Here is a 23538-nt window from a genome sequence, read left to right as displayed (position 1 = left end):
TTGTAGCAGCAAATACTCGGTTCACTGTCAAAACATGCAGCCCCTCTTGAGAACTAATAACTCCTCATCTGAAACAAGCCAGGGAAGATCCAGGCAAACAAATTCCACAGTGCGATGCAAACCAACAGAAAAGAAATAGAAATACTGTTACATTTCACTTGTAAAGCTCTTTTTAACTTCTTAACTCCTGAAATTCATTGTGCTTTTTCTCTTATCAGTTGCAATGGAAGCAAGCCTTTGTCTTGAGGCCCTGTCAGAGGTATATTTGAAATGTAATCTCTTCCTCACTTTCCCCTTGACCAGAGTGCATCTCCCCGGTTTCGCACAGTTGTGCGTGTACTAGGATTATATTAGGGACATTCTAAAGATACTACAGGCCCTTCCTGGGACTTTCTGAACAATTATAGTTCTGACTTTCTGCAATTTGTTGTTACGGGCTAAAATTAATTTGAAACAGTGTCATGGGATGTGGTAATCTGCATGTTACAATTGGCTGTTGCATATATTGAAGGTGATCTTATTAAAAAGTAAATTTGATTGACTTTAACAGAATCTCAGCTGAGACCTTTTATCATAGCAAGAGGTTGGCAGTGGAGCACATTACATGTAGCGTTAGGCTGTATTTCCATTGGTGCTGAAATAGCTAAATTTACAATAACTGTCTTTGCTTTTCAAAAGAGGAAACGTTTGTTGTTTGAATGGCAATTTATTCACCTACAAATCTAGTGAACTTTACGTTATTAGCTGTGTGGGCAGAAAAACTTGAAAAAGAGGAAAGAAGTAGGCACTGTATAAACAGTATTTTATGCACAATAGTCATTTACAGCACAATAACTTATCTACCTCTCAGTATGACTTACTGATACTAATGTTATTTAAAATAAATTGTGGCCCTGACTCAGGTCCAATAAATTAGATGTTACTTAGGGTTGCCAACTCTGGTTGGATATATTCCTGGATGTCTCATCACATGACCTCCCTCCTCCAACTGTCCCGTCCAGTCAAGCAGCCTTTATCACATCTCCAATATTTTTATAACTAATAAAATAAAAATGTTCAAAGTAAATGAAAAAAAACAATTCTTTTAATGCCCCGGTGATTTTTCTCCCAGGTTGCTCGTAACAGTGCCCAGGAGATTAATCTTTAATTCCTGGAGGGCTGGCAACCTTAGTGTTACTGTACTGCTTTACATTTGCTTTTCCAAATCACAATTTCATTTATCCTTATCACCATCACCATCACCCAACACGTATCACATATAGATGTGAAATTAACAGTAACTGAGCGATAAGCCAGGTTTAAGCAATCTCAGTTGTGGAGCCTAGGTGTAAATCCATTTCTTCCACAGAGGGGGTCAAGGTGAGGTGAGCATGGGGAGGCTCTCAATACAGCACAAAACTGTCCTTTAATTCTGCATTCATCGATGGTTTGGAAATGTCATTCGGACACAGGTAGGTGAAATGGAAAGGTTATACTGATGCTCTTCTGACATGAGAACTCGGACACATGGGCAGGGTTAATGAAGGGAGATCTACACGAGCAATGCGAAAAAAAATTACATTCCATAGTCTGCATGGTCATTTCATAGTTTAATAAACAATACAAAAAAAATGATCACTATTATATTTGGAACCAACCTGTTGTAACAAAATACTTCACAACTTCAGAATTTTCAGTTAACAAAAGGGGATGGAGGTGGCATCAAAGGTGAGTGAGGGAGAACACAAGTTCTGGACATGCTTCCCACTGTACAGTGAGTGCTGAATCTTAACAATTCTTCAGGAGAAGCACTTAGTCGAGGCAAGATGCTTTTCCCAAGGGAGGGGAAAGAGCAAGCTGTGGTGCTCTTGTGCACCCCTCTATCAGCCAATTGAGGAGCAGCATGTAGAGTTCTCAGAGGTTATCTGTCCACTATGTGTCAGTCAAACAATGGTGTATGTCAGCAAAAGGACATGCAAAAGATGAAAAGAACTAAAATAAATTGGGGAAGAAATACATTGTTTTTATATTATATTATTATACATTAAAGGCATGAGAGAGAGTCTGGCAGTATTTTTTGTGTTGACATTGTTATAAATGTTCTTAAAATTATGCCCTTGTTAACCACCAATAAAAAAGCAGCTATCACTATTATTTTACTTGTACATGGAATATAATAAAAGTAACAAAGCAAATGCTTTACAATTTCTGTTAACTAGGGTAACGATGGATTAAAAATATATGCTCTAGAGACTATAATGAATATTTATAAAGAAGACAATTAAGTTCCAAGACAATCAATACTTAAATGAATTGCCTGCGGTCATTTTGGAACTCACTGCCATGCAGACATCATCACTTCAGTACAGAAACACGGAATATCCCCAGAGCAGACTGAGCTGTAAAGATTATCTCACAGACTGACCAGTGAACAAATAATTTATGAAGTCATGGCCTTAAGGGAGAGTCAATATTTATAGTGTCAACTCCAGAAACCAAACGTTGATAGTTTTCTTTATTCCAAAAGGTAGTTTATTGACTATTTGACAAAATCTGCAACACGGCAATTGCTAAACCTTCCTAAAAGCAGGAGGATTTATTGAGAGAGTGTAAAAATGTGCATTTGTCTTGTAGGCAAATTATTCTTAAGTATTGGTCGGAATTTCTGACTTCTTCTCTAAGTGGATATGTTGAAAAAGAATAATTCTAGTTTTAGTGTTGACACAAATCTCTCGTCAACTTATTGTATCCATTTTTCTACAAATTTCTGGGCAATGCTGTAAGTGAGAGGCCAGGCAGACAACCTAGTCCCAGGTCTTTGCCAATGCTGCTATAAAGAAGAGTGACAGCGATCCAGCGAGAGCTCGCTCTTTAATTTCCTTTACCTGTGAGGAAGTGTTGGTCCTGCTTAGTGCTGGCCCCAACAGCATCATGCCCGCGATCAAGAACTTGAGGTACAGTTGATCACCAGTGCAAATGCACATCGCTCCACTCTGTGGCGCTACATATTGGTGCTTCAATGTGCTGCACAACTAAACTTTGTAAGTTTTCAGTTATAGCGATCCAGAAACTTTTTTTTTGGTATTTGGGAGTTTGTAATGGATGCTAGAAAATGGATGTACAGTAGGCTCCTATAGAAAACTGGTTAAAACTAATTGAAAGTGCAAGAGGCAGGGAAGATTTTTTAGTCTACTAAATGTTCACTTTTAGTTGTTATTGTGTCAGTGAATCTTCATTTTGTAAGCCGCTTGACAAACACACAGAATAGGTTGCACTTGTATTAGGGTCTCCAAGAGCAAACATTCCCTAACAGTTATTCTGATTCCATTTGAATATTCTGTGAAAACATTGGATAATGTGTGAACTAGAGATATGTTTTGCATGTAGGACCACTAGGCTGGAGTGTGTTAGAAGCCTGTAACACAACTGAGAGGCTCTTCACATTTGCTTTGTTTGGTCATCTAAACAGAAATTTTGTTACAGTCCAAAGCACACTCAAACTGTTCTTTCATGCAGCATATACGCAGAACATATTTTGTTCAACCTCCAAATGGTTTCTGCGCTTTGATTGGAAGGACTCCACTCTAAAGAGTCAGCCCTAGATCATTAACTATTCCTTCTCCTGGTCGATTAGAGTCAAAAGTGCATGTTAATGTTTTCAAATAACAATTGTTTTAACTATTTTAATCATCTTATATAGTGTTTTCTATCATTTGATGGGAGGGGATCAGTTATGGTTTAATAACAATCCTTTGAAGACAGTGGAAGTTCTCACATCACATAAGAAGGAGTGCAACAATGATCGTGATCGTGACACTGTACTGGGATCATTTTTCACAGTACGATACTGGTAAACAGTGATATCAGTTGTATGTATTAGAATGTTCATGTTGCACATTACCCAGACACATACTGGTTTGTGCCAACATCACTTAGTGGAAGCTATGTTCCAGGTAAATTAGGCAATAATGCACAAGATGATTTGCAGATGCAGCAGTTATTTGACACATGCAGTTACACTGTACTAGGTGAAGGAGACAAATTAAGTACTCATTGATATGGTTAAATCTACAATATCAGTACTTCCATTTGATTGCATTCACTTTTAAGTGTAAATATCATAAATTGCCATAATGAATACAGCTTTAGTTCAGTTTTAAACTACTTTTTCCTCCAATTGCTGAAGGCAGCCCTATCTTCTACAGCAAGGACAACTGAGAACACAATAAGAGATTCTAATAGCAATGTATCGAAAAACACCCCTGATTTCAACCACCCCATCATTTGTTAAAGGATATACAATGAGGGCCAGATAAATGCAAAGTTTTATTCCTATTATTAAGGAAAACCTTATAATCTTAATGAATAAAGTGCTGTACAGCCAAGTTGCATACTTCAGGGAAAAAAAATCTACAATGAAACTTCGTGAAGCTGCCATGTGACTAGGATGCAAAAAAAACATTAATCTGGATTTAACAAGTGCAGATGCAATTTAATTATGGAGAGAGCAAGGGAGTGAGAAAGAAGGTTTACATTATGGTAGGTTTTACATGGGAATGTACTTTCCACAATATGTTTTTAATAGTGGCATTTATTAAAGAGGAAATTAGCAACACCTGCTTGCCTCATGAGTAATTCATAAAAAGGCCACAGGCTTCACCACGGCCATTTCGGGGAGGGGGAAAAAAAAAATCACAAAACAACACCATATATTGCTCCTCACATAAAAAGATGTTTCAGAGCACTTAAGATGAAAAAGGTGGACATTGAACAGGAAAGAAAGGAAAAATTTAGGGGGAGAGAAGCAAAGGCACAATCACAGAAAAGTGATTTTAGGAGACCGTTGAAGGCAGGGAGAGGGTTAATAAGGTGAAGTGATTTGAGGAGAGAATTCCAGGAGCAAAGTGACTGAAAGAATGGCCACCAATGGTGGAGCAGAAGGAGCAGGGAATAAGCAGTAATCTGCAGAGAAGTGGAGGGTGCATGTGGGGTGGACAGCCAAAGAGGATTACTCAGTGTGGAGCGAGACCATGGAGGAAAGCCTCTAAAACTGAAAAAGGGACAAGTCTGCTGAAGATAGGGATTGGGTAATGATGTCCATTATTTTGCTTCATGAAGCTGATGTTCCATTTACATGTCAATTCCATTTTGTTCATCCACTATTTTAATATTTGTACTTTATTCTCTTATTGTCCTCCTAGTCTGCATAATTACTACACTGTCATGAGAAGGAAAAAGAAATTTAGCCTGTATGTGGTAGTTACCTTAACTGCAGTGAAGCATCATTATTCTCATAATCTAGTTACCGTCATAGAAGTTTGAAAAAAAAATTCAATTCCACGTAATTTCTCAGATTTATGCCACAACAGAGCCCATTACCGCAGTGTCATATTGTTTTCTGTTAGCCATAGCCAACCTGGGTTTAATAAGCAAACAATGCTGGTCTTGAAGCAATTTGCTCAATCATTAGAGCCCTGGATATATGAACATGTGAATAGCCCTGACAACTGAACTATTCCTGCAGCCTTTTCACACCTTTTTTATGACATTTTGCCCTCAGCATCTCATTGCTTTATCTCCTAAAAGCACATTTTTGGTCTGGATTTCCTTTCCATTACATTTTGAGTTTGTCTTATTTAACAAGCCTGCTTGAAAGTAATAGTCAATTTAGCTGGCAAAATGGTCTAATAATAAAAGGACTCCACTTTGTTAATGATTACTTTCTCACAGCAATTATCAAATGTTCCTCCTGCATAATCTCTCACTACTCCATGAGTGCAAGAAAAAAAATGACAGTAGATTACCTACAATACCTTCTATTGAGCTCTCTGCTGCAAGCCTATTAGTGAACTCATAACCTTTCTTCTGCTGCCTTATCATTGGGGTTATTGCCTTCTCAATTTTGCCCCTTTTTGAGGTCGTTCTTTTCTGACTTTCTATTAGCCATGTGAATACCCTTTCCCTCATTTTCTATTTACAGGAAATACGGCCCCTTTTCTTTTCATTACCGAAACTGTCCTCTTTCAGTCCTCTGTTATTGGGTTCAGAACCTTCTTTCAGCGGATTGTAATTGGGATTTGATTTTTCTCTTTTATTGTGGAGGACGGTGGCCTTTCCTACATTTTCAATTCTTATTGTAGGCTTACCACATCTTCTAAATCAGTTGGATCATAACCTTCTTCGCCACTTTGAGTCTTTTTTTCAAAACCACTTTCACATATTGATGTTATCACTTTTGTCTGCACACCCCATCATTATAATGCAGTCTTTGACAGCCATGCATGTTATAATGGGGGCATGCTATAGTGACCGTCTTATGACACAGTAACAAAATGAAACATGAAAAAAAGTTGTGTTATGGCCCAGCCACCTTTTAACTGTTAGTATTACAAACAAGAGCCAAGAGCCATGTAATGAAGGGGAGTTATAATCGAAGTGAGCATTATTTCACATTTTTTTGTCATCTTGATTCCGCTGGTCATTTCCCCCACCCTCATTACGTTCTTGTTCATTTCTTTACTGCCTCTGGTGCAAGTTGATATAAAGCATGTCTGGCTTCTATGCTACATTTTCTGCTAATTATCGGAGCAGTTCAGTAAAAAGAAAACTACTGCCAAATGCTGTTACGGAATCAACTTGGATGCTTGCTTGCTTCCTTGCTTCAGCAGGGATATAATCTGCTGTGATCAAATAGCACAATCAGTGCACAAACATCTTATTGCCACAACATTGGGAAATAGCACAATTATTGTATTAAAGTACTGCATACACATTTTGGACTAAATTCACTTTAGAGTCACAAGTACCATCTTAAATAAAGAATATAATTTTTTGTGCTGCTTTATTTTCCTGTTTTTTTTGCATTAACAAGGCAAATTAAATGTGCAAATATTAGCTTTTTCTTTGCTTTCATTTATTAAATAAACGAAAATAAAACGACATTTCTCCTTAAAAAGTAAAAATTAAATATTTGGCTAAAGATGCATAAACTGACTGCTTTTGTTGGTTTGCCGAATTTGCTGTTAAAACATTGAAAATAAAAAAGTTAACTGAACTGGAATCAGCAATTATCTTCCCATTTCAGGAACATTTAAAAAAAAATCACCCATAGCAGTTTAGGTACCGCTCATAAAGATCACAAAAATATCTATCTTTTTGACTCGTACTCCATTATAGATATTTTAAAACACGGATAGAAGATTAGTTCTAATCTCCAGCATACAGTGACACGAGAGACAAGCAGGAGCAGTATAACCACCTCAAAAAATTAACAGATAAGCAAAAACTTTCAAATTTTAGAAACTAAATGATTTTTTTTGCTGGAGTTATTAATACTTCAACACAATAATAATTCAATGCAACGTAAAAAGAATAAACTTCGTACGTTAACAGGAGTGAAAGGCGGCGGGAAGGCTGGGAGACGGGCAGGTTTATCTCGCCACATGGAAGACGCTCATAGACCAGACCCAAGTTGTTACTTTAACTTATTAAAAAACGGACTGCAAATCACAAAAATATAAAATACTCGTCTTGTAATATAGCCCCTGATCTAAAAGCAGTTGACGTGTACGAGACTGTCGCTAGATGCCCTCTATCCATACAAAACCCGCACCTTGACACAAATGTACTCCGATGCACTTTATTACGACAGTTTACACTAGACACATTTGTACCTCTCACTCTTGGTAAGGACACAGTACCATATGACCAGCAATGTAAACTGATCTTGTGCTGTTTGTTTCTCTTTCTATAAACACGACACCCTTGTTCAAACAACAACACAGCCCACTTTGCTGATATTGTTTTAAACTGTACTAATACACTGTGTAGCGGTGGAGCCTCTAATCCGATCCACATGACGATGCACACACGACTGGAGTCGGGAGTAAGACTGTCCCCTTGTAGCTTGAGTGCGGTGTGTGTGTGTGTGTGTGTGATGTGTGAGGAGGTTGGGTTGCTATTTGTTTGTTTCGGGGGCTCCGGCACACAGCAGCATCTTGACGGATAGAAGTAGGTCAGTGGAACACATGACACCGACTGACTGACTCTGGCCACAGCCCCAGCACCTTTAACACAGCATCAAGGGCCCAATAGCATCCTCCGCACTGACCGCCCATTGAAATACACGGTGCCACAATTCAGCGTGGAGGCAGCAAAGACATTGGATATTTTTAAAAATAAAAGTTCGCCGACTACATTACCAAAAAGAAATAAAAGCACACCGACGCATGTCAACAAATCAAAAAATCCATCGCTATAGATATATTTACCACCTATCACTTTGATGCACCCATTCTATACTATTCAGTAATTGCAATTGATCCAAAACGCCAACTGTGTCGGGATAACAATTTTGATTTTAAAAGTGAATTTTCTCTCATCTGACAGTCATTAAAACAAACCTCAAAGCTGAAATTGCATAAAGTTCACTGCTCAGAGAGAAAGAGAATACAGTGAATGTTAGTCTGTAATGGGCTAAAGGATTACAAGCGCTGTAAGGATGTCTGGGAGCCCTGCACTAGATTCGTTCAAAAGTAGCCTGCTGTAGTAAACAAAACTGAAGTGACAGCCTGTCCAGCTCCCGCCTGCCGGACTCGTCACATCTCAGATGCAACGAAGCATATTATCAGCGATCAGCAAAGTTTATGTTTACAGAAAAAAAACCCACAATGCAGCCGCTCAGAGCACGGTACCGAAAAGCCAGGAAATAAAAGTTTGAAGCAACCGTCCACGCAGACACCCTTTTAACCTAGATTCACACGCCCCCCCCTTTCTAAACTCGGTGTATATTGTAAGCGTGGACGTCCTCCCCTCCATCTCTCAGCTGTCACAAACATTTGTCCAGCAGCTTCCAGACGTCTCTTACCTCGCATAGTGGCGACTTCAAATGCAAATCGATCATGAATATATATCAAAACCCAATCCTCCGCGAGAAAAGAAGCGACGGCTAGAAGGCGATAAGAAGACTGTCAGTAGGTTGCTCTCCCACCATTGCTCATTCTCCCCTCAGTCTGTTATTACTGTTCCGTTAGCGCTCCGAGTCTGAATGGAGCATGTGGCCTTTCACATGACATCTGCGCCGTTCATCCGTATGTGAATTTCACTGGCACCAGGAGAGAGTGAGGGAGAGCTTCTTATAGCAGCCAGGACTGTTCTGTCACTTCCAGCTCCTCCTACTGACCAACGGCGGCCAATCATTGCCAAGAGCACATAGGGAAAATCTACAGTAAATAAATAAGACTGAATATAAAATACCCTTCACTTGTAACAGAATTATTTTATCAAGGTAACCCTAAACAACAATAGCAGTCATCAGATTATTTCCTCATGTCCACTCATATATTCAGTTTATTACAACTATTATTTATTATAAACATACACACAAACATGCATAAAATCTGTTTTATTATAATTGGTATAGGCGCGCCTTTATCTTCTCAGTCCTTTTAACAGATTTGTAATTTAAGTGATCAAAAGCCTCCAATCCAGGCTATAGGAGTCCAAGGAAGATCGTGTCTTTTCAAACGATTAGTTTACTTAACATTTCAGTTTGTATAACTGGAAAATAATTTCATAGGTTTGTAGTTGTTGGCGGGTGACGTGCAACTGCATTTGGACTTGATTTAAATAGTTGGAATGCCAGGTGTTTTTTTGCACCTGTGTCCTCACAACATGACAATGTATGAAATGCACTAAAAGTAGGAAAAGAAACATTAAGATATAAACTTTATTCTTCCTATTGGTCTGGGGGAGAAACTAGAGAAAAACGTTAAACAACTGTAAGGCTATGAAATGAAAAGATCGGAATTAACTTATATGCAAATAATGGAGCTATGAAAACTGGCATGAATCCAAATTTGCATATAACCAGACGAGGCAATATAACCACATTAGAAAAAAACTGCAAATGTGAAAATGAAGCTATTTTAAAAATTATGACTGTTAAAATAGTTCATCTGTAGTAATTAGACTTCGTTATAATATCATGGTTATATTTTCACATGTAGATTGTGAACATTGCAATTTGATTACATTTTGTTTAAGGCTATGTTCCCAACCTAAACTTTTACAATTCATTGAAAACATTCAGCTTGCATATACAAGCAAGCCTTATTGACTGATTATAAAATTAAAAAAGAACTTGCATTTATATAGCACCTTATGGATGTCCCAAAGCATTTTACAGTCAATAAAGTACTTTTGAAGTGTAGTCACTGTTGTAATGTAGGAAACATGGCAGCCAATTTGCACACAGCAAGATCCACAAACAGCAATGTGGTAATGACCAGATAATCTGTTTTAGTGTTGTTGGCTCAGGGATAAATATTGGCCAAGTCAACGGGAAGCACTCCCCTGCTGTTCTTCGAAATATTGCCATGCGATCTTTTATGTCCATCTGAGAGGGCAGACATCGGTTTAACATCGCATCTGATAAAATAACAATCTTAATTTTTCTTTGTACATACTGTTGTATAACAGCTTACAATAAAGTCAGCTAGTGTTGCATTGAAATGAATGCACAAAGAACGACAAATAAGTGTTATAAAATTTAGTTTCAGAAAACAAACACAAGGATGTAGAATGTAAGGGAACTATTGTGACTGCATTGGGATTCAACAACGTACCTAAAAGTATTACAAAAAATGATTTTTCTGGGGGGGGTTTCTCAGCACATATTGTAGAGGCATAGTCAGTGTGTTATAAAGTGTTGTATTTTCATTGTGGTCCAAAATACTGAGCGAAAGTAAGGTCCATTAATGGACTGGTTGTTCAATCCTCCTATCTGATTGCTGGAGAACAGCCGTTAATGCAGAGTGAAACCTGCACTCGGAGCATTCAGAAATTCTAACCAACTATCACAAATGTTCATTTGTGATGTCACAATTCCAATGACATCATTTATGGGCACGTCACCACTGTCACAAGTGTAGAAAATAGTGTTTATTTAATTTTATTGCTCAAGAAACTTGATTTGAAATCGCAGTGACTATAAAATGCAAATCTTTAGCCTACTTTCATGCAACTGCACAAGTCACATCTTGGTGTCTATTATACCAGTTCACAGGCCAAGCAAGAGTTAAGGTGGAGGAATTGTGATATGAGCAATAGTCCATCTGTTACATTTTTGGGTTTCTTTTACTTTTTTATCTCTAGATATTTTGGACTTTCGTAGGTGAGCCCTAGCTCCCTAACTCCTAGATATCCAAGTAAAATTCATAGTGTACCCAGAAAATCAACCAAGAACCCTCTTCAGATAATTTCAAATAATGGTTCCATCCCATACATTTACAAATCCTTTTTGTCTTGAGAGCCTGCAGAACACATTACAATAGACTTTGACTGTAAACAAACTTGTTCAACAGTAAATGATAAAGTGAGTAGTAGCAGTAATACAACATATATTTTAAAGTAGCTGTTACTCTTAGCTATCTCCTCGTATAGTAAAAAAAGTTTGCTACTGCTGTCCTAAACTATGATATAAATAATTTCCTTATATGGTGATTCCTTTCTTATTCTCACTATCTGTGGATGTTAACTGGCCTTAAAAACTCTTTTCAAAGGTTCCAGGCAGACTCACTGATTTGGAAAAGGCAGGCTGATAAATATCTTTAAATAACTATTAAACACAAAAATTTTTGAACAAACCACACCAGGAGCTAGAAATTGGTTTTGACCCATTCTCAGGTGCAGAATGGTTGGATTGCTCCCAGCGTGCACCAGAAGCCAGAGGCTTGAGGCTCGCCCGAAATTGGACCTGAGGCCTCATCTTAATAATTGCGGTGAGCTGTGTGTGCCCGTCACCCTTCCATAAGCAGTTTTCTGGATTTACGACTCACCAATTTGGGCTGGTTACTTCGCCAGCAACAGTCCTGAGGTAGATCCTGGGAGGGAGGAGGAGAACAGGAGGCAGTCAACGTGGACTGGCAGCGGTATTGCTATGGAGCCAGGGGGAGTATTCCTGCTCCTCTTGGTTCCACATGAAGGTAAGTTTATCTTTTTGGTGGCAGCCTCCAGCTGTCCCTTTAAAAACTTGGTTAAGCCGCATCAAGAATAAAAGACCCGCGAGGAACATGCTCTGCTCAATGCTAATCAATTTCCAGGATGTGCAAGGGCCTAATGCCTGTTTTAGGTGGCTGCCAGGGAAGCCTGTATATCATCCAACACACTATGAGGTCAGATGTATTTCAGGAGTCCTTGGACGAGGGAAACAGCACTGTGAAAATGGTGCCTTTTGTCTCCACCTGTGCTCAAGAAACAGGTATGGCAGGATCCAATTTGTCCCCCAATGTCTTGGTTCTTCCCTCGGTCATCTACCCAACAACACCTGCAGATTCAGCAACCAGTGTATCAAAAATGAACTGAATATTCTTGTATGAATGAAGCTGATTTTAACCATTGTGTGCTATGGTAGAATTAAAGAAGCTCGTACCAAGCTAAATCTTAGACAAAAATGCTTCATTTCTTATTACAGTAACAGCTCACTATTTGCCCACATTTTATGTGTCATCCAAAATTTTGTGCCTGGTGTCCAGAAGAAAAACAATGATTTTGCAATTAACTGCAGTTAAGCTTGTTAAATTAAGCAGTCACACTAAATTCCTCAGTCTTGCACTTCTCACATAACGGGGTAGATCGCTTATTCACAGCTGTAGTTAGAGTAATGAAAGAAACAGGAAAGTGTAGAAGGTGAATGGAAACAAACAAAAAGAGCATCATGGAAATTGATATAAATACAAAGAATGAAAAAAAAATGTAGTCCATCCTGATGGGAAAGTATCACAAACATCTTGTGGATTCCTAGGGATTTTCGAAGAAGAGCAGAGGAGTTCTCCCCAGTGCCTTGGCCAATATTTATCCCTCAACCCACATCACTAAAAAAGGGATTGTCTGGTAATTATCTCATTGCTGTTTGTGGGACCTTGTAGTGCACAAATTAGCTGCCGCATTTCTTACATTACAACAGTGACGACACTTCAAAAGTACTTCATTGGCTGGAAAGCATTTTTCTTTCTTTCTTTCAGCTTTTACTATTATTGTCAAACCCATCAGGTATGTCTTTGTGATATTGCAAATCTTCACATGAGAATGTAAAACTGAAGACCAGTACTGCACATAGTAACATGATGCTCAGAATGATTGTGTGCATAAGTTATTACCAGGACTGCTGAAATGTACTAAAACTACTGCCATTCAACATGTTATTATCTAGCACAATTGTATTTTAAATTTTCATAGAAAACATGCATTCAAAATCAGAACTTAACAAAGCCTAAGCATTAGATGTGTCTGCACATTGTGATCGGTCAAAATGGCCCTTTCTGAAATTAACACAGGAACTGGCTGCTGCTGGTATAACTCGCCCTAAACCAGCAACTGTGACAGTAAACAGTGGTTTGGCATTGCCGTGGTAAGCACATATTGGCAGTGCTCTGCAGCGCTTACAGCTTTTTAAGTGACCTATGAAATCTCACGTTGATCTTCAGTGATATACTTATGTTTTATAAAATGTATGTATCAAAGTATTAAGTTCTAGGTCTTAAATAAGTATTTTCTTAACTTCATGCTATTCTTCATATGATAGCTACATAGTGATACTGAAGCTCGGTTTAGTGACAGCTCATGTAGAATAACGATGATAGGTTGCAAGCTGCAAATCTTATTTTATTCTCTTTCATATCTTGTTCCAAATGACTGCATAAGATTTTGGAAAAAAGGCAAAGCAAATGCATGATTATTCCTTTTGCACTACATGTTCCATTTAAGTACAGCAATATTTGAATACTTTATCTTTTTTTTATTACTTACAGTGCAAAATGAATAATTTTGAGATATCATGAATATGCACCCTGGCTTTTAAGACACCCTCAATCTCAGAGGCACAACTCAACTACATTTACTCTGTATTATAGGATAACAACCTTCATTGCTAACACAAGATGCCCCTTGAGGCATGTGATATGATTTGCTCCTTATAAATCCATGGTTTTATAAAAATGTACTAAGATGTTCCACAAAATGGGAATTTATATATTTCTAAAATTAATAGACAATACAATTAAATCCCACTACATAGAATTGGTCAGACATAACAAAAAAAATTAATTGTACATAAAACTGGAATTATTGCAGGAATGGTTGCAATGGTATCTGTTATATCTGTAATAAATTGCTACCAATTTGCTAATATTAGGAATGTGCTTATCAGAACTGTGTATTGTGAATTTCACTATATATTGAATCTTTACCTATGTCCATGCCTCTCTACTTAAGTGTAAATTAAATATATATGGGTTCTTGAATGAAGTGAGATACTTGTATGGAATTAATTGTTATTCATTTCCATACTATAATATGAATTCCTATTACGTGTTTAGTTTACATGTAGACTGGTGTTCTTACACATTTTTGTTCTATAATATTTACTATTAATCAGCCTCTGATATTCTATAATCAGAAAAAGCCTCTGAATATATTAAAAACATACTTTGAAAAGACAAAAAAAAGATACTATGCCAGTCTACTTCAGGAGACTTGATTGTTATACCCAGAATTTCACAATAAGGCACCTCATCATCAGCTGCCTTATTTTTAAAATTAACTGTATTGGGGACTACATAGTGTAATGGATCAAGCTTGCAGGACCTAGGTTTAAATCCAGTCCAGACAGATGGAATGTAATACTCTTTTTGCTGTCAGCTATAAAGTTCCTAAATGAAATGAGTTTGACCCAGTTCCTAGCAGGCATGAGTCCGCAGCCCATAACTTGACACTAAATTGTCAATCTCACTAAGGCAATAAACATGGTTGGTATGGGAAATGGAAATGTCACACTAATGCAGCATAGAGTGCTCTTCTGATGTTGAGTTTAAGGTGGGGCAGTTTTGAGGGAGTTTTACCCTACATCTGAACATTTTCATCACTGAGTCAGAAGGTTCTGGCTTCAAGTCCCACTCCAGAGACTTGAGCACAGAATCTAGGCTGACATTCCAGTGCAATAGTGAAGGAGTGCTGCACTGTCAGAGGTGCCATCTTTCAGGTGAGACGTTAAACTGAGGCCCTGTTTGCCCTCTCAGGTGGACATAAAGGGGTCAATTTTAAATGGAACTGTGGGTGCGATGGGGGCGGGGAGGGCGAAGAAAATCGGGATTTCCAGGTGCGGGCAGAAGTACTTGAAATGTGCATAAATTTAATTAAGAATGAGTGTATTTCCCGTGCAGTGTGAAACATGCCATGGGGAACGAGTCGTATTGCAGCAGCAGCCATTTGGACATTTAAATCCCTGTTTGACAGATGGGGATAAAAGGTGAGTTATTGCAGCAGGGCACTCAGTTCTCTCAGACAAACTTTTGGCTGGGGGATCTTTGTTTTTAGACTGAAAATTCTTGGTTTCCACTCAGGATTGCTCTGTTCACACGTTTACCAACTTTTCAGACCCCCTCGAACTGACACCACCAGGATGGAGGGTGTGATGGCTGCATTCACCAGTACATCTGAGGACGAGTAACATCACCATCCTCACCAGGCACGGCGTGCACTTCTGCCACTTGTAGCTGCACAATGCAGTGCTGCGCCACAGGCACCTGCATAAGAGCACAGAGGGGAACAACAGAGGGAGCAACGTTGCAGGAGGCACTACCCTCGTCAGAAGGTTTACAGACCGAGGCTGAGCTTCCTGGACCTCTCTGAGGAGCAGTGCATACGGAGGCAGAGAGAGAGTCGCCAGGTGGCCGCAGACATCAGCAGCCTCCTTCATGCCGAGCTGCTCCTGGCTGGGCCTGGCGGCATTTCATTACCCGTCGCAGTTAAAGTCACCACTGCCCTCAACTTCTTCGCCTCCGGATCATTCCAGGGTGCCACCGGGGACATCGCCGGGGTCTCTCAGTCGTCTGCACACAAGTGCGTAAGGTAGGTCACTGACGGCTTGTTTCACAAGGCCTCACAATATGTCAACTGCCCCATGGACGACTTCAGCCAGACAGAGAGAGCAGTGGGATTCCACTCTGTGGCTGGCTTCCCACGTGTACAGGGTGCAATCGATTGCACACATATAGCAATCTGAGCACCTCCACACGAGCCAGGACTGTTCATCAACAGGAAGGGCTATCACTCCATCAACGCTCAGCTCGTTTGTGACCACCGCAAAAGATTTCTTCATGTGTGTGCCAGATTTCTTGGCAGCTGCCACGATTCCTTCATTTTGAGGGAATCCAACATCCCGGGCCTCTTCCAAGAACCGAACACCCTTAAGAACTGGCTCCTCGGGGTCAAGGGATACCCCCTGCACACGTGGTTCATGACACCTCTAAGGAACCCCATCTGTGAGCAACAGTGTCGATGCAATGACAGCCACATCATCACCAGGTCTATAATTGAGCATGCGATAGGACTGCTGAAGATGTGATTTCGGTGCCTCGATCGTTCTGGGGGAGCGCTTCAATATGCACCAGCGAGAGTGGGTCACATTATAGTAGTGTGTTGTGTCCTGCACAACATGGCGTAACAGAGGGGTACCAGTTGAGGAGGCCCCATGCCCTCATCCACCATCCACATCTGCCATCCACATTGAGGAGGAGCAGGAGCAGCAGCAGCAGGAGGAGGAGAAGGAGGACGAACCCATGGGCAGAGCAGCGACTCACCTGGCTGCTTGTGAGGCCAGACAGTCACTCAAATGTGAACGGTTCTCATAAGATCAGAAAGTGTGAAGAGTCCAGTCCTTCCTCACAGCATCTGGAAAGAGCAGCGCCAACACCAGCCCCCCGCGCTCACCAACCCCCCCCCCCCCAAATCCCGCACAAAACAGTTCTGCAACTACACATACACCCACTGTAAAGTGACTCACTGGGTGGCATCACAAAGATACACAAAGCCAACACACTCGGACGTCCTATCGTATCAGGCAACGGAACCCTGTGTGAGAACCTCTCTGGATACGTCGAGGGCATCCTGAAACCCATCGTACAGGGAACCCCCAGCTTCTGTCGCGACACTACAGACTTCCTACAAAAACTCAGTACCCACGGACCAGTTGAACCAGGAATACTTCTCACCACGATGGACGTCTCGGCACTATACACCAGTATCCCCCACGATGACGGCATCGCTGCAACAGCATCAATACTCAACAACAACAACAGCCAATCTCCAGACACCATCCTACAACTCATCCGCTTCATCCCGGATCACAATGTCTTCACCTTCGATAACCAGTTCTTTACCCAAACACACGGAACAGCCATGGGGACCAAATTCGCACCCCAATATGCCAACATTTTCATGCACAAGTTCGAGCAGGACATCTTCACTGCACAGGACCTCCAACCAACGCTATACACCAGATACATCGACGACATTTTCTTTCTATGGACCCACGGCGAAGAATCACTGAAGAGACTACACGATAACATCAACAAGTTCCATCCCACCATCAAGCTCACCATGGACTACTCCTCAGAATCGGTTTCTTTCTTGGACACACGAATCTCCATCAAAGACAGGCACCTCAGCACCTCACTCTACCGCAAGCCCACGGACAACCTCACGATGCTCCACTTTTCCAGCTTCCACCCTAACCACGTCAAAGAGGCCATCCCCTATGGACAGGCCCTGCGAATACACAGGGTCTGCTCAGACGAGGAGGAACGCGATGGACACCTACAGACGCTGAAAGACGCCCTCGTAAGAACGGGATATGATGCTCGACTCGTCGATCGACAGTTCCGACGGACCACAGAGAAAAATCGCATAGACCTCCTCAGAAGACTAACACGGGACGCAACCAACAGAGTACCCTTCGTCGTCCAGTACTTCCCTGGAGCGGAGAAACTACGCCATGTTCTCCGCAGCCTTCAACATGTCATCGATGATGACGAACACCTCGCTAAGGCCATCCCCACACCTCCACTACTCGCCTTCAAACAGCCACCCAACCTCAAACAGACCATCGTTCGCAGCAAATTACCCAGCTTTCAGGAGAACAGCGTCCACGACACCACACAACCCTGCCATGGCAAGCTCTGCAAGACATGCCAGATCATCGACACAGATCCCACCATCACACGAGAGGACACCACCCACCAGGTACATGGTTCATACTCCTGTGACTCGGCCAACGTTGTCTACCTCATACGTTGCAGGAAAGGATGCCCTTTGGCGAGACCATGCAGACACTGCGACAACGGATGAACGGACACCGCGCAACAATCGCCAGACAGGAGGGTTCCCTCCCAGTCGGTGAACAGTTCAGCAGTCAAGGACATTCAGCCACCGATCTTCGGGTAAGCGATCTCCAAGGCGGCCTTCGAGACACACGACAACGCAAAATCGTTGAGTAGAAATTGATAGCCAAGTTCCGCACCCATGAGGACGGCCTCAACCGGGATCTTGGGTTCATGTCACGCTACACGTAACCCCACCAGCGAATAAAAGTTATCTGTTTTTAATACAACGGGTCATTCTCTGTCTTTCTCTTCCTTTCGGATGTTTCTCCCTCTCTCTCTCTGTTTTGTGTTCTGGCCGTTTGTATATTCAGTGGTCCTGTAGGTAACACCTCTCTGTCTGAACACTTTGATTGCCTTGACAACAGGCAGTTGGAAAGATTATCTGTAATCACCAGGTATTGTTCTCTGAATATAAATGTGAAACGTTCAAGGATTCCCACATTCACCTGACGAAGGAGAAAGCCTCCGAAAGCTTGTGATTTTCAAATAAAATTGTTGGACTATAACCTGGTGTTGTAAGATTCTTTACATTTGTCAGCCCCAGTCCATCACCGGCATTTCCACATTTTGCCTATAGGTGGCACTGTGATAGGAGATTCAATGTTAAGAGTGTCACACCTTGTCTGCCAAAGATTCACCCAGTCTGGTGCCCACACAGGTGTTACTTTGTACTGAGATTACATGGTAAAAATACTTTAACTATTTATTTTAATTACTTATTAACTTCTTTTAGATAACTTTGAAGCTTGTTTCAAATATTTGAATACTTTTTTCTCCCTTGGTCCTTTTTTTAGTCATCTGCCCAACTCCCTCCCTGCTTCTGGCCACCTAGAATTAAGTTTTCTTTTTAAATATATATGTTTCAGCTAATAATTTTTTTGAGCTGTCCTGTATCCTGTCCCCTGGAAAAAGAGAAGTAAAGAGCAAAAGAGATAAACAGAAATGAAGGAGGAGAGTGAGAATGATGATAAGGTAAAGCTTTGCAGACATATTTTGTAGACTTACTGGTAACAGTATTCCTAGTTTGTCTTCATTAGAAGTAAGCAGGACCTCAGGAAACGGCTTCTGATATCCAGATATATTATATTGGAAACCTTTTATCCATTTACTTAAAGCCTCAGAAAATTCCAATGGATTTGTAAGGGACAATCCATTGCTTCTAAGATCATTTTGACTAACCTTTTGGCCTATTTAATGGAAGTAGTTGGGAAGGAGCATCAATGGCTCGAAGTAAGTTTCTTAGCCTTTGCTTTAATTCCTTGCCAGCTTGGTGTTATTTTATAGATAGGTTTAGTACCCTGGCTTATTCTGATCTGGTCTGTGAAGCAGTGTGTTACGTGAAAACATATTGTCACTTGCAATCTCATAAGATGCCATCATTTATTAAAATCATATAGGTCTTTAGACAAAGTGTTTGCCATTACAATGTTTTGTCATTTCCTGTTAAATTGGCACAATGTTCACTGGCAATTTGAATATATTCTCCAAATTAGCTAAATAATGACTTAATCTAATGTGTGCTGTGAATTATGGCACATAACTTAAAATTCAGTCTTTCCTCCTTCTTTACAAGAAGGTTACCTGATCATAACTTATATGTACTGTCAAAATTCATTTATTTATAAATGTTATAGCCCTTCATTATAACATTTTAGCTGAAAATGCATTCTGACTGATGTAAACAATTAAATTATTTCATAAAGTGGTTTACTAAATTTTCAATTATTGAAAATCTGTATTGCTATATTAAATGCCATTGACAAATTGTTTCTGTATGTAGATTAGGCTGTTCATCCTTCACTGAGAACTAGATGACTGACCGTTTATTTCATAATTGTCATACTGGAGGAAAAAGATTTTTTTCTGCACGTTGATGTTAATAAACAATTTTGTTTCATAAATGTGGACTAATCTTTCATTTGAAAACATTAAAAAAATTGAGTCATTGCTTGCCTACAGCACATTACCTGTGACCTAGTTTCCCAACAAGAGTGAAGAAGTTACATTGTAACATTGAGGTAACATAACCAGCCTAAATAACTGGCCAAACGGGAATGGTGGGAGGGAGGGGGAGGGGGAGAGTGAGATTACTCAGCTTTTGATTTTACATTTAAAATGACTTCAGAAACAGTTTCTGAAATTTTGAAACTAAACTTTAAGAAAGTTGATTTGATATAGCTCAGAGGGTTATAAGACTGGAAGGAATGAAACAGGATGACTGGAAGGAATAAAACAGATACTATCATAATTTTTCAGCAAACCTAAATACAGGAATGTTAAAATATCAAATCCAAAAAATAGTACCTCGGTGGCGTAGGCAGAGGGTGTTCCGAATATTCAAACACAACCCAGAAGTTCTATGATTTTTTATCGAGCCACTCCTTCTTTCGAAAGAACATGCGTTAGGTCTCTGATAGAACACATAAGCAACGAATGTTCCCCCAGAGCTAGTCAGTTCGCAATTCGACGAGTGGAAGCCGATCAGTTGGGCTTGCGCTCCTAAATGTTAACCGTGATATTGCAGTGAGTAGTTGCAAAGTTATTGATAGACTGGCGACACATAACTTGGACTTCGTGCTGTAGAATTTTTTGTCCGACAAGACTTTTTTTCTTTTCATTTGCTTTTTTGAATTGTTAGATTAATGGAAGTAATATTTCTATCTGAATCTTATTGTGAACTTCCTATTTGAAAAATAAACCTTTTGAAGTAGTTTTGTTTGGTCTGGCAAACTCATATCTAAATATCCCTGAAAAATCATTTGCCAAATTTGGATTTTAATGCACTTTGAATTGTTTATCCCCTTTGTTAAGGATTTTACCAGCACTGTTTTCTCATTCAATCAGCCTGGTGTCAGCTTCAGTAAGCAGACCATATCCCTTATGCATTGAAATTTGTTCATTTTTGGCTGTGCACACTATATAGTCTGAGTCCAACAATTAAATATAATTGTGGAAAATTACTGGCTGGAAATCGCATAAGATTTCTGGACTATCTTTAGATCCATGAATGATGAAATATCACACCTAAAGCAACTTTGTGCAGGTTAAAACAACTAATACAATTTATTTACAATTAACTGATACAGATATTGGGCAAATAGCACAATAAGTGTATCTTAAAGATGCAGAAAAAATCCACAAGGGGTTAGTTTATCTGCTTCCAGTTTAACACTTTAACCAGTTAAAAAGTAGTGTAGAAAATATATACTTTTAGCAGACTTTTTCAGGTCTATCTTCATAATTCAGGTAATGTTGCAGCCTCTTCATTTATCAGCATCATCCAAGATGGAAAAAGACATGCTATGGAGATCAGCAGACACCAGAGCCAGACTACTTGTACTTTCCATTATGCCATCATTCATATCTACAGGCCTTGACACACTTACATTGCAAGGACACCTAAAGTCAACCTGTGTTTGGAATCAACATTGGTAGTCATGATCACTTCCTCTCTCAACTTTTCTGCCTCTGTTGCCTTCCAGAATAGCATAGAGATCAACTGCAGTATCAGCCAATGTGCTACCCACACATGTATTAAACAAGGCAGCATGGAAGCACTTTCATCTTCTTTCCCATGAATCGCAACAGCAACATGATATGACTATCCAATATCCCCACACGGCTACATTTCCCAAAACACAGGGGTTATTGATGTCACCCATACGGCCATCTTGCCGGCAAGTCCTGCTCCTCCTCTTGTTACTCTTCACCTGTACATTCTGAGTAACCTGAGGCTACTTACTCAAGTTCACTAATGTCATTGTCTAGGATATGTATAACTGTGCAGGTGCTTGCAAATTTTGGTGAGATGGCTGTAGGGCACTTTTAGGTGCATTCTTAGTTTGGGTCATTGACAGTGCTGGCTCCAAGACACACGTTCCAACAGAGTTCTCATTACAAGATAATAACTGTGCGTGATGTTTGTATGGTTGTATGTATGACTGAGTGGGCGTGATCAAGGAGGGGAACCAGGCATAAGAGCTGAATGGTACTAGCCATGAGCTTGAGGGAGGCTTGGTGCTTCAACCTCCCCCTGCCACCCCCCACTCCCTTTGTTAGAGGAGGTGTTCTTATTTAAAAATGATTCTTCAAATCAATAAGATTCTTAAACATTGAAAATCAAGTGTCATTTGCTATCTATTCTACATGGGTCATGAAGTCCTACTAGAAGCCAAATGAGAAAGGAACTTAGCCTCAGCCAATGATTGAGAATTTAGGAAGCTTTTTACCCAGAAATTGAGAATAATGATGAAAGTTATACGTCTTAATTACAGCACAGGAGATAGTGAGCTATAATGTAACTATTCTGCATCATAAATTAAACAATTTTGCCTGTGTCCAATGAAAGAAATAGCAGATACACGTATTTATCTAGAGTTTGGAGAAAAAACAGCGATGCAAATTGTTACAGTCTCTTTCATTGGCCCTCTGGAAGAAGTCCAAGAGCATAAGACCTATATGAGGAAAAAACATCTATCACAAAATAAAAGAATAATGAGATTTTATAGTGCTTTACACTTCAATGTTTCTGGGTACCTTAGTTATAATGATACGATTCAACAGAAGTGGAAGTGCACCAGAATGCAAATTCCTCTCTATGATTCACCACATGGCAGAGTTGTTGACCGTGAATGGGGGGGCTGTGGGTTTGGGGGAAATGCTGAGTGGTGCAGAAGCACTTCTCCAGAGGGAGGGAGGAAAAATCAGCCCATGAGTCACTTCAAGACATACATTTAATAGTATCTAATTACAGGGTAGTACTGGAAGAAACCTGGAAAAGATGGAAGGTAATGTCGAGAAACGTAAAGCGTGAGAAAGTTATGCAAAAAAGAAGTAAAAAGATGGAATTCAGAAATGAATAATGTAGCTGCACTGACCACAGACCAAAATATTCTCAGTCTGCCCAGAGGAGAATTGAGATGATACACAGTACAGGTTGATAGCTACAGTTTGGGAAAAGCACTTGAGAAAAAAGACTAATTGCCACTCACTTTTCTCTTCACTTCACCGCAGGCCCTACATTCACAGGGAACTGGTTGTTTCTAACCTTTGTTCTTTTCCACCACACTTGAATGTAGCAATTTCCAGCATCTGAAAGAAAATGAAAGATTAATGTGTTTGGTGTGACCTTTCCTCAGACCTGAAGAAAGTTCAGACCCAAAAATTAACCTTCCTTTCTATTTCAGGTGCTGACTGACCTGCTGTGCATTTCTAGCACTTTCTATTCTTATTTAAGATTTTTTTTTGTCACAATTTATTTTTTGTCTCCAGTTTCCAATATGTACCATTTGCAGTCACTGTCTAACACAGGTCTCACAGGCAAAATGGGAACACGTAGGAA

At 39.9% G+C, this 23538-nt stretch overlaps 1 protein-coding gene across 1 annotated transcript in view; it reads right to left on the bottom strand.

Annotated features, from left to right (window-relative positions):
* The window catches only part of rorb (RAR-related orphan receptor B), a 170723-nt gene extending 161718 nt beyond the window's left edge, over window positions 1–9005 (bottom strand). The window contains exon 1 of the mRNA XM_067982200.1: window positions 8846–9005. Within this exon, the coding sequence (XP_067838301.1) occupies window positions 8846–8852 (7 nt within the window). The 5' untranslated portion in view covers window positions 8853–9005. The remainder of the gene's footprint in view (window positions 1–8845) is intronic.
* Between the last annotated feature and the right edge of the window lie 14533 nt (window positions 9006–23538).

Source organism: Heptranchias perlo, chromosome 4 (assembly GCF_035084215.1).
Source record: "Heptranchias perlo isolate sHepPer1 chromosome 4, sHepPer1.hap1, whole genome shotgun sequence".
Taxonomy (NCBI): Eukaryota; Metazoa; Chordata; class Chondrichthyes; order Hexanchiformes; family Hexanchidae; genus Heptranchias; species Heptranchias perlo.
Note: the sequence above shows the minus strand (reverse complement) of the source record. Positions and strands in the feature narration are given on the sequence as shown.